This window comes from Pteropus medius, unplaced genomic scaffold (genome assembly GCF_902729225.1).
Source record: "Pteropus medius unplaced genomic scaffold, Ma_sr-lr_union100, whole genome shotgun sequence".
Classification (NCBI taxonomy): Eukaryota; Metazoa; Chordata; class Mammalia; order Chiroptera; family Pteropodidae; genus Pteropus; species Pteropus medius.
The window spans coordinates 11,569,407-11,582,372 of record NW_024342467.1 but is presented as its reverse complement, the minus strand read 5'-3'; the positions used below and the strand labels follow the sequence as shown (position 1 = coordinate 11,582,372).

The following is a 12,966-nucleotide window of genomic DNA, read 5'->3' as shown; positions in this document are numbered from 1 at the left end:
ACTGACACCACTAAATGCTGACAAGGATGTGGAGCAAGAGGAGCTCTCATTCATCACTGGTGGCAGTGCAAAATGGTACAGCCACTTACAAGACTAAACATACTCTTACCATACAATACAGCAACTGCACTCCTTGGTATCGACCTAAGGAAAGGAAAATTTATATTCTCACAAAAACCTGCACATAAATGTTTACTGCAGCTTTATTCATAAATGCCAAAACCTGGAAGCAACCAAGATATCCTTTAGTAGGTGAATGGACAAACTGTGATACATTCAGACAGTGGAATTCTATTCAGTGACAAAAAATAAATGAGCTAGCAAGCCATGAAAAGACCTAAAGGAACCTTAAATGCATATTACTAAATGGAAAAAAACCCATCTGAAAAGGCTATATACTACTGTATGATTCCAACTGTATGACATTGTAAAAAAGGCAAAACCATGGAGACAGTAAAAACATCAGTGGTGAACAGGGGTCTGAAGAAGGCAGAGATGAATAGGCAGAGCACAGATTTTTAGGGCAGTGAATATACTCTGTATAATAATACTATAATGGTGGAGACATTTGTCCAAATCCCTAAGAAAGAACAACACTAAGAGTGAATCCTAATGCAAACCATGGACTTTAGGTGATAATGATGTGTCAATGCAGGTTCATCAATTGTAACAAATGTACCACTCTGGTAGAGGATTTTGATAATAGATAGATTATGCATATTTAGGGGAAAGAGGTATATGGGAAATCTCTGTACCTCCCTCTCAATTTTGCTGTGAACTCAAAAACTGCTCTTAAAAAATAGTCATTAAAATAAACCTAAAATACTACAAAATATATCGTTTTAAATGGCATGAGAACTTTTAGAGCCTGATCATTATACTTTCACAGACTCGTTTACTGTCATTTTTAACCTCTAGTCATACTGGACTATTCCATTTCAAAAGAATTTAGTATTTTCATTCTTAGTGCAGGCTACTGTCTTTACAGATATGCCCATCACTTACTCTACCTCATGTAAACCCTAATTCAGTCTTGAAGATTCACCGCAAATAACTACTTGGTGGCATTTGAGACCTACTTCTTCCCTCTTTCTCTGCAGAATTAAGAACTGGCTTCCCCCAAAGTACTTTTTCTTAATACTCTAATTATAGATCTTGTTGTTTACTCATTCACTTTTCTAAATTATTTTCTTCAATACTACAATCCTAGTAACCCAGTCCCTAGTTTCAATTCCTTATATAGAACAGGTACTCAAAATATGTTGACTGAATACATATATGAAGGGCAAAGCGATATGAATGACACAGATGTATTACTAAGGAAAGATACAACTAGGTACTTATAAAAAATAAAACATTAAGTTTGATATAATATGATCTTGAAAGATATAGCAGAGACTAATTTTTCCCTACTTATTACTTAGATTATTTATATAATATGTTTGACAAATATACATTCCAGTAGTATTCTCTAGCAGTAATTCTTTGGCAGTCATGTAAGTAGGGCACTTAAATTTTTTCCATAGTTCTCTATTGTGAATGCTATTTTGCATTTTTATAAAACTTAGAGGACGTTTTCAGTCAAATATTTACAATTACATTACTGCTACTTATCTATATCACATTTCCAACTAGTAAATGACAAAAAGGTCACATACCAAACGAAACTGATCCACTTTTGGTATTCCATCTTCATTTGTCTCAAATTCCTGATTTTGAACAGAAAGCTGTTAAAAGGGAATAAGAAGGAATGAATTCCAAATATACCAAAACTTTGACCCTACAGCAGTGTCAAATCTGGAAATATTCAGATTTTGGTGAGAAGAGAACAGGTAACCTAAAGAAAGCATATTATCCCCTGCAGGATAAAAACACTTTCAATGTAACAGCTACTTGTTCACAAACAACCGCATGATTCCTGGGTTCCTAAAGTATCAATAAGAGTTGATACACAAAGCACTTTTAATATTTCCTCACCTGACAAGCAAATATATTAAAATGTAGTAGCTTACGTTATGTTGGTTTCACCAATACTCATACATTAAGTACAAAGAAAATAAGTCAGGCAAATTTCCTTCCTAATTATCTAACCTGTCTGTGGTCAAGAAATACATATTAAACTTTTTCAAACTATTAAATATGGATAATTTATTATATACACAAAGATATTCCAAATCCTATGTATTCATCATCACCCACCCCCAACAACCATCAACCAATGACCACTTCTGCCCTATGCACAAACCTATATATGTTATTTTTGAGGCAAATCCTATATGTCTCATAATTTTATCAGTAAATCTTTTAGTAGATTTCTAAAAGACAGTCTATTTTTACATAATCACAATGTCACCTAAAAATTAATTCTTAAAATATCGTTAAATTTTTAATCTCACAAATATCATAAATTATTTTACTTTTATACAGTTTATTTAAATCCAGATCCAAGTAAGTTCTCCACAATAAGATTTAAAAATGAGCAGAAGGACCTCTCGTCTCGTCCTGCTCCTCACCAGTAAATACAACTATAAAGTTTGGATAACATAAAAGACAAAGACTTCTACAAGGTCAAAAGAGAAAGGCAAAACTAATTAGAGACCTCAGGACTGGAGGAACAACATAGTGACATACCTTATGACTCCTACAAGTCCAAAAAAAAATAAATGACACCGATAAGATAAACTCAAAGAAATTAAACTTCTGAAAACTAAAAACAAAGGAAAAAAATCATGAAAGCAATGAAAGATAATCCAAATATTACCTACAGAAGAATACCAATTTGAGTAACAGAGGACCTCTCATGTGAAACTATGGAGAACAGACAAAGTAAAACATTTTCAACTGATGAAAGGAAAGAACTTTCAACTATAAATTCTATATCCAGAAAAATATCAATCAGGAATGAAAGTAAAATCAAGATGTTCTTAGATGAAAGAAATCTAAAAGAATTTGACACCAGAAAACATATTCTTAAAGAATGGCAAGAAAATACTTCAAACAAAAATTTTTTGCTTGAAAAGCATTTATTTTTTAATTAAAATTATTGGGGCAACATTAATAAAATCAAATGTTTCAAGCATGTAGTTCAACAATAGGTCATATATATATATATATATGCATTGTGTGTTCACCACCCAAAGTTAAATTTCCTTCTATCACCAAATATTTGACACCTTTTATCTCTATCTACCTCTCCCTTCTTCTCCTCTCCTCTGGTAACCACTACACCTTTTATCTCTATCTACCTCTCCCTTCTTCTCCTCTCCTCTGGTAACCACTAATCTTCTGTCCGTGTCCATGAGTCTCTCTGTAATGTTGTCTGTCGCTTTCAGTTTTATATCTCGCATATGAGTGAAACTACATAGTTTTCAACTTTGACTTAAGCTTAGCATTATTATCTCAAGATCTATCCATGTTGATGCAAATGGCAGTATTTTACTTTTCTTTATGGCTGAATAATATTGCATCATATATATGTACCATAATATCTTCTTTATCCAATCATCTATTGTAGGACACTTTGGTTGCTTCCATGTCCTGGCTACCGTGAATAATGCTGCTATGAACAATGGGGTGCATATATCTTTGTGAATAAATGTTTTCAAGTTTTTTAGGTAAATACCCTGAGGAGAGATTGCTGGGTCATATGATAATTCCATTCTTAGTTTTCTGAGGAACCTCCATACTGCTTACCATAGTGGTTGTACCAATTTACATTCCCACCAGCAGGGTATGACGGTTCCTATTTCTCCACATCCTCTCCAGCATTTGTTATTACTTGTCCTGTTGATTATAGCCATTCTAACAGGTGGAAGATGGTATCTCATTGTGGTTCTGATGTGCATTTCCCTAAGAGATAGTAAAGTTGAGCATCTATTGATATGTCTGTTGGCCATTTGTATGTCTTCTTGGGAGAAGTGTCTGTTTAGGTTCTCTGCTTACTTTTTAATTTTTTTATTGTTGAGTTGTATGACTTTTTTATGTTTTGGATATTAGGCCCTTATCAGAGGCATTGTTTGCAAACATATTCTCTCATTCGGATGGATGCCTCTTTGCCTTGTTGATAGTTTCTTTTGCTGTACAGAAACTTTTTAATTTGATATGGTCCCATTCATTTATTTTTGCTTTTACTTCCCTTGTCTTTGAGGTCAAATTTATAAAATCCTCTCTAAATCCAAGGTCCATGAATTTAAACTCATAGGTACTATAGTACTAAAAAGGAAAATTTTTAAAGGGAATGTTGGAGCATCAGAAGCAATAAGTAACAATGGACAGAACAGAACTATGGGTAAGTACCAATGACTATCCTTCTCATCCTGAGTTTCCTAAATCAAATACCATGATTGAAACAAAAGTTATATCACTATATGATGCTCAGGACAATGATATTTACAAGTGGGGAGGGTAAAGAAACCTAAATGGAAGGCTTCTACACTTCTAAGTGTTAAAACAGTGACACTAGTAAAATGTGAGAAGACACATATTGTGTACTGTCATACCCAGGCCAACCACTAAAAAAACTACAGAAGGCAATACACTGAGAAGCACCATAATAAATCAAGGTAGACTTTTAAAAATATTCATATAACCCAAAGGAAAGCAAGAAAAGTAAATCAACAAGAAACAGAACAAGCAAAACGAATAATAAAACAGTAAACTTACCCTAACATATCAAAAATCACCTTAAGTGTAAATGATTTAAATACCCTAATTAAAAAATAAAGATTACTAAGACAAATAAAAAACACAAACATAAATATAACCATTTTTACAAGAAACTAACTTCGATTTCAACAACATAGTTTTAAAGTAAATGGAGGGTAAAAAACATACCATGTAAACATTAATTTTTAAAAACATAGGAATGGCTGCCTCTATATCAGATGTCAGAGCAAAGAAAATTAGTAGAGAAGGATGTTACATAATAATAAACGGATCAATACACTACGAAGATATAACAATCCTAACATATACGCATCAAACAATAAGGCCTTAAGATATAAGAAGCAAAAAATGATAGAGCTCAAAGAAGAAAGAGACAAATTCACAATTTTAGTGGGGGACTTCAACAGCCCTCTCTCTCAGCAACTAAAAATACTACTAGACATAACAAGTGGGTGGTGGGGGAGGTAGATGAGGTAAAAGAGATCAAATATGTGGTGACAGAAAGAAATCTAACTATGGGCAGTGAACATACAATGCAATCTATATATATAACTTACTGTTGAATTGTACACTTGAAACTTACTGGATTTTGTTAACCAATGTCACCTTAATAAATAAATAATTATTAAGAGAAAAAAACTACTAGATATAAAATCAGTAAGGATAAAGAGAATATGAAGAACACATTTAAACAACAAGATCTAATTTACATATATAGAAAACTTCACCCAACAATGGCAGAAAACATTTTTTTCAGGATTCCATGGAACATTCACCAACACAGACCATATGCTAGCAACGAGACAAACCTCAATAAATGTCAAGAATGACATAATACAGAATATGCTCTCTGGTCATAATTAAAGTAGAAATCAATGCAGAAATATGACAAAAAAATTTTAAACATATGAAAATTAAACATTAAAGTTCTAAATAATTCATGAGTCAAGGAGAAAGTCACAAAGGAAATACATACATAGAATAGAATGAAGTGGTATGTAAGTTTCTTACAGGCTTTGGAGATTCCCAGCAGCTTCCCAACAAATTCTTAAGAATCATCTGCTTCATTAAGGGGATCATTTTATAAAGTATATAAATGTATAACCAATGTACTATATACTTGAAACTAATAAAATTTTTTTAAAAAGAACCATCTGTTTCACGTTACAGGCTGAAATAGATGACCGTTTCTCTAATCTTTGGTCCTACTGTTATTTGCTAATTTATGAAACACAATTAATTACTATGCTGACTTTGCATACTGCAACCTTGGTAAACTTAGTTGTTAGTTCTACAGTTCTTATGTACATTCCTAAAGATTTTCTACATAATAAAAGACAGCTTTACTTCTTCATTTTCCAACTCTGTTTTTTATTTCTTTTTGTTGTCGTATTACACTGGTTAGAATCAGGATGGGTAAACTATGACCTGCACACCAAATACACTCTACTGCTCATTTTTGTACAGCCTGAAAGCAGAGAATGGTTTTCACATTTTTAAATGTTTAAAAGAAAACCAAATACTACTTCTTGATATATGAAACTTATGTGATATTCCAATTTCAATGTTCATAACTAAAGTTATATTGGAAAAAGAGTCATTTATCCATTTACATACTGTCTATGGTTGCTTTCATGCTACAGAAACCATATGGCCTAAAGAACCTAAAATATTTACCATCTGGTCCTCTATAGAAAGTTTTGCTGACCCATGGGCTAAAACCAAAGTACAATGGTAAACAGAAGAAATGAGAACAGACATCCTTCCCTCATTGATACTTAATCCCTCACAATTCACAGGAAAAATGTGTGTAAACTACAGATAAGAAATAGCTATTCGGTTTACACTGAAATCAGGAACATTAACTCAAGGCTTAACATTTATTTTCCACATACGTATGAACTGCTTCCAAATTAATATAGGACAAAATCATCTTTACTGTTAATCTTGACTTTTTAATAAAACTAAGACAATAACATGGTATGTAAATATCAAGTCAATTTGGAGAAAGTATGCAAGAGGTAATAGGAAGTATACCAACAGTTTATTATAAAACTTTTTTAAGAGAAAGAAAACTGTGCTCCACTAAAAATCTGGCACCACTTTTTATTGAGGAAAACCCCTATAAAATCATCACTTTGTATACTGAAATATAAATATAAATACATACAAATGACTGATCTAGTTCAATTTAAAAAAATAACATACCCACAATAAAAGGCAGCCATAAGCATATAAGTCAGAACTTGGAGAAGCAGGTTTTCCCATTTTCAGTTCAGGTGATAACAAATTCAAGTCACCAACCATCATGTTCACTGAAGTTCGCTGACTCTACAAAAACAACAGATTAAGTATCTTAGAGGCAACCACATGGTTGACATGGCTTTCTGTTAAAGACTGCATTTAATCAACACCAAAAAAAAAAACAAATTCATTTGAAATATTTCATTCTCTTTTGCTGAGTATTTTTACCTAATTTCTGCTATTATAAACTGCTCCTGAAATCAGTCTCATAAATTTAACAGTGAGACTTTGGTTATACTTTACATTGAAGACTCAAGCAGATTCAAAACTATAAGAACCACTGATTCTTTAATATTTGGTACTTCTTTAAAAATAAATTTCATAAGGGTAAGAGACAGTGCTATTTCTAATTCTGAAAACTCTAAGTACCTTGTTAAAAAACTGGAAATCTACACGGTACATTCTTTCCTCACTGACCATTTCCTAAGTATACCATTTCTAACATGTCAAAGGATGATCAGTTACATGAACATGAAGCCTGGATTCAGACAGACCTTTAGCTGCAATTTCCCCTCTCCCGCTTATTTGCTATGAGCCTAAATTAACTTCTTTGAACCTAAATTAATTTGTAAAATGGAAATAATATCTACTTTGCAGAGTTATTGTAAGGTAATTAGCACAATAATTACCTCACATATATCACTGTTAATTATCTCTTCTCTTCCTATCTTGTTACCTGCTTCTCAGAGGGCGGTCCAAAGACCAGTAGCAGCATCACCAGGGGGCTTGTCAGAAAGGCTGAATATAAATTTGCATTTTAACAAGAACCCCAGGTGATTCATATGCACTGAATGAAGTCTGAAAAGCAATTATCTTGACCACAGACTACTTTTCAAATTTCTCTTCCTGTTTAATACTTCAGTCTAAAAGTGGTGTGAAAAATGAAGCAAAAGGTGAGTTTAATCAATATTTCAGAGTAAATAACTTTAAATGAAGATTAAAACAATATTTTGGGAAATGATATAGCTGACAAATCAGTATAAAAGAGGAAAAATAATTCTTGGAGTAGTCATGATGTCTACAGTTGTGCAAACAGTATGCTCAAAAGGTAAACTAACCAGGATCCCTAAGAGTCTAGAACTTTTTAAAACTTATCATTTTAAATTATTTTTCTTAGGATGTTATCTTAATTTTCAGATAAATCGATATATTTCAGCAAATCTGCTTTGTCTAAATCCTTCATAATCCAGCATTTTATTATAGTTTTACATTTTCATTTTATAATCTTTGTGAGCTACCATATGAAAATCATTGAGACTACATATACACAGGTGGCATTACCCTGTGACTTGGAGATGCACTGACTTATACTATCAAAAGGAAACAGCTCAGACAATAAAATGTCGGCAGGAATGTACAGAGACTGAAATCCTCATATGTTGCCAATGAGAATGTAGAATAGTGTAGCCATGTTGTGGTTAACTCTGTGTGAACCACTCCCAAGAGAAATGAAAACATATGTCCACACAAAAATACCTGTATACTAATGTTCACGGCAGCATTATTCATAATAATCAAAAAGTGGAAGCCACCCAAATGTCCGTCAACTGATGAATATAAAAACAAAATATGGTATATCCTTACAATGAAATATTATTTGGGCCTTTTAAAAAAGAAATGATGCTCAGATGAACGCCACAACATAAATGAACCTTGAAAACATGCTCTAAGTGAAATAAACCAATCACAAAAGGCCACATATTATATAATTCCACTTACAGAAAACGTCCAGAGTGGGCAAATTCGTAGAGAAAGTGGTTTCCAAGGGACTGAGGAGAGGGGAAATAGGGAGTGACTGCAAATCAGTATGGGGTTTCTTTGGGGAGTGATAAAAATGATCTGGAATTAGATAGTGATGATCAATGCACAACTTTGTGATATATTAGAAACTACCACTAAATTATACACATTACATGAATTATAATACAATAAAGCTGTTATCTTAAAAAAGAAAACTGCTCCCTCATGATTGTGTATATTTTGAGACTGCCCATTCTATCAAAGAGAAATAAAAAGATCAAAATATGCTCTTTAATTGTCTGATGTTTGCTGTCTCTATTAACTGCCTGTTCTGAGATAAAATGTCACCAAATTAACAGCCAATGTAACTGAACCGGCACTTAAGCTAAATGGCAAAGTCCAAGGTTACCAAGTTTCTAAAAATGCCCATTAATGAAAAAATAGCAAAGTATGTATACCTAAATTTAATCTATTGAGGGGAGGGCACCAGCAGAGGAGAAGGTAAGAAATGGCCACCTAGTTTTCCCTGTGTATTTCCTAGCAATTTAATGTTTCTTGATTATGATAAAATAATTAATGATTAGTGTTGTCAATGCCATTGACTATAATGTCAGCCTGCCCTTAAGACTATGGTTAAAAATTATAATGCACAAATTGAGGAATTATTGTTCCAGCACCTAGCTGGTAACAAATTGCTTATGCTACATGACGCGCCTTAACTGAAGGCAAAGATCTTATAATAAATTACCAGATTATGTAAAAGTGCTGAACTACTGCCTAATAATATTAAATGAAGTCTAGAACCCATTTGTAAAATCACGATATTTTACCACAGATTTGGTGAAGTCAAAATCTCCAATAATTCCTTGTTCACGGTTTAAGGCAAATACATTGTTCTGATGAAGTGATCCATGAATTATGTCAGCTTTGTGCAACGTATGCAGGCCCTGGGCAACACCTTTCATGACCTTTAAGGCTTCCTACAGACAAGTACACACAAAAGAAGTCAGAAAGCAGGCAAATCACTTTAATACATGAACTTTTTTCATTAATAGACTTTTCCAGAAGTGAGTACTTTCCTCCAAATGAACCTTTAATAAGAATAGAGCACAGAGAAAGAATTAAAGGCCAGAAGTCCTAATTATGTAACTGGTGATATCATATACATATGACTTAAGAGACTGTAGTCTCTAAGAAGTCTCAGATTACAAACAATGACTACATAAAGCATCTAGGAATAAGAGACTGAAATCATGTTACAGAGTAGAAAGAACCAGGGCACCCTTTACTGTTATTACTAATTCAAATTTATGAAAAGAAATTAAAGCTGTCACTTAAGTATTTATAATGCTAAGTGCTATACTATGCAACATACATACAGCACAGATTAATAGTTTTAAGCATGAGCTTTGGTACCAAAAAGATCTAATTTCAAATTCCAGCTTTGCCTCTACCTGAGGGACTCTGTGCAACTCATTTATTCTGTAAGCTTAATTTTTCTTATCTCTATATAACAAGATAACATATATCACCAGGTTGATGTGACAAGCAAATAGAATACTAGTCAAAATTTTATGTAGTACAAGGCATGTAGTATCCCCTCAATAAATGTTAGGTGTTATCTTCTCATTCAATATATCCATTGAAATAGAGTGTTTTACTTACTTCTGAAGTCAGAGGCATACTGGCTTGAACTGCACTCAGGTTTGCCCTAGGATAGTATGGGACCATCAGATAAGCCATAGGATCAGACTAAGAAGCAAAACAGAAAATGAGACCGAAAGTAAAAAATTCCTTTATGTATTTTTAGTGTACACTGATTTTAAGAGATAACTTTTTCTTTATGTTAAAAAGAATGAATTCCCTCTCTAAAACCTGGAGCTGAGACTTATGTTAAATGTTTTCTACAAAAGATTAGTATAAGAATTTTACCTTACACAAAAATAGGAATATCAATGGCAGTAATCCAGACTCTTCTTTAGCTTCTCTCCAAGCTCTGTGATAGGTGGCTGCTCTCTGAATCACCCTGGCTTCTGTGTCAACATCCACAGAATAGCCCTTGTACCAAAAAAAGAGGCACTGATAATTCTAAGATTAAAAATCCCACTCTAATAATACATAATTCCAACTTGAACATAATAATTTTTATATAAGTTAAATTACATCTAATTTTATTTTTAAATTGTTATAAGTACCTTTTCTATCTGTTTTGAATGGTATAATTTAGAAAGAATCATTCTACCTATAGCTTAACATACATTCTGCAATTTGTAGCCACTAACGCCAAATTAATTAACCTATTACCATCATTAATAGTTTCCCAGAGCAATGAAGAGAAGAAATCAAACAGAAGACTGTGTTGGCAAAACAAAATTTCAAAGAGAAATTTAAGAAAAACAAGAATTTTAAAAGGCTATTGGATAAATATAATAAGACAGTTCACTTGAAAATGGAAAACAAGTATATCTTATTAAAGACATATTATTTAGAGAAATGAAGGAAGCTTTATATTCAAAATTAATTCTGATAATCAAACTGTCAGCATAATCACTATGCCAGTCACCTCATATAATTTAGAAAACAAACAGTGGGTTTTTACTTTCCTAAAATGTAACACCACCATTCCCTTTTACATTTCTGAATTTCCCACAAATCAGAGAACTTAAACTTACCTTTAAAAGAATTATCTGCCCATTAATCTCAGAACATACCAAAGGACGCTTGCTGCTAAGTTCCTTCATGGGCTCGGCATCAAGAAGATCCCGTTCCAAGCTCATTGTAAGAAGACCACCAGAGTTCTAGGCACAAGTTTTTGTTAACAGCTGAAGAGTCCAAACAATCTTAGTACTTTTAAATCTTAAACGTTATTAGTTACATGCTATTAGATGGATTGGACACCATCAATCCTACTGGAGAAACCAGTAAAATAAAAATATTTAATATTTCCTATGTTTTCTAGCTCCTGGCTCTTGAACTCCTCCCACCCAAAGTGTTATCACTATACATTTAATCATTGCTACAGTTCTAGAACAAATTTTGAAGATGACTGGGATTAACTAAATATGCTTCCAATGATCCCTGATGTTTACTTGGAAAACTTCATGTGTTTCCTAAAAATATTACAATGAAAATAAAAAGTAAGTTGTAGAATAGGAACAAGACTAAAAATTATGACTACTCTGAAGTAATTCTAACACCTCTGCATCTCTTTAAAGTGGAATCTTCAAAAGTGAAAACGGCTTTCAAATATTTTAATTCTACCAATTTCTGCTATTTTTAAAAGGATTAATTTTTTGCACTAAAGCCTATCAACATTTTAGACCAAGCTAAGTTTTTCTGTGGGATAGTTTTAGTAAGAGGGGTTATAAAATTGTTCTTCGGTTCTTTTTCTTTAAGTGTGGTCAGTATATTTAAGTAATCCACAATATATAGTCAACCTGCAGGGGTTTCCTAAGTATATATCACAGTTAAACATCTTAAAATAATTAAAGACATCCATAAACCATGATTCAAACTTTTTATAACCTTCCACAATAATATATATTTGCATGTTTTTAAACTAATTTTCAAGTCCCACACAGCACCACATATTCACTCATCCATCCTGCATGAGACACTCTCTAAGCTAGAGTTAAATAACTGCAAGGAAAATCCCACATTATTTTAAAGTCTAGTCTGGAAAGATTTTATAATAATTGCTTTAACAATTTAAGGGACTTTAATCTTACATATTTATGAGTTCACAAGTCTATGTAAATACCCTTTCTATATCATTTTTAAGCTATTATCATGGACATAATAACAATTTGAATAAATATCATATCTAGTCCCTCATCCCTAGCATGGAATTAAAAACACAGAACTCTCAGAATCTGTCTTGAGAGTCAGTTTACCAATCCTGCTCCTTACTGCCCTCTAATACAATGATCTCCAAGGCTTTGAATACTGCTTGCCTAGAAACCTATACACATGTCAACATCTCCACCTTAACTAATTTCTCTAGAATTTTTTCCAGTCTGCTTTAACTTAACATACATTCTGCTTAAATTCCTCATGACTAGCAGTGTCCTGCTTTTATTCTAACTCTTGTAATAGCAACTAAAACTACTTATCATTTCAAAAAACAAACACCTGTAATTCAAGTAAGTGCCAAACAATGCATTGAATGAGTGTGAGGAAAAGAGAAAAAGAGAAAAACATGCAAATTAACATAAAAATTAATACACTATGCCATATCAAAGACTGTCTTGAGAAAAA

General features: G+C 32.6%; 1 protein-coding gene across 1 annotated transcript in view; it reads right to left on the bottom strand.

Moving 5' to 3' along the window:
• Window positions 1-12,966, bottom strand: part of STK31 (serine/threonine kinase 31) — a 66,585-nt gene that overhangs the window by 9,916 nt on the left and 43,703 nt on the right. The window contains exons 18-23 of the mRNA XM_039862554.1: window positions 11,382-11,507; window positions 10,642-10,767; window positions 10,375-10,461; window positions 9,540-9,689; window positions 6,874-6,996; window positions 1,659-1,727 (exon numbers count right to left, since the gene is read on the bottom strand). Coding sequence (XP_039718488.1) covers window positions 1,659-1,727; window positions 6,874-6,996; window positions 9,540-9,689; window positions 10,375-10,461; window positions 10,642-10,767; window positions 11,382-11,507 — 681 coding nt within the window. The remainder of the gene's footprint in view (window positions 1-1,658; window positions 1,728-6,873; window positions 6,997-9,539; window positions 9,690-10,374; window positions 10,462-10,641; window positions 10,768-11,381; window positions 11,508-12,966) is intronic.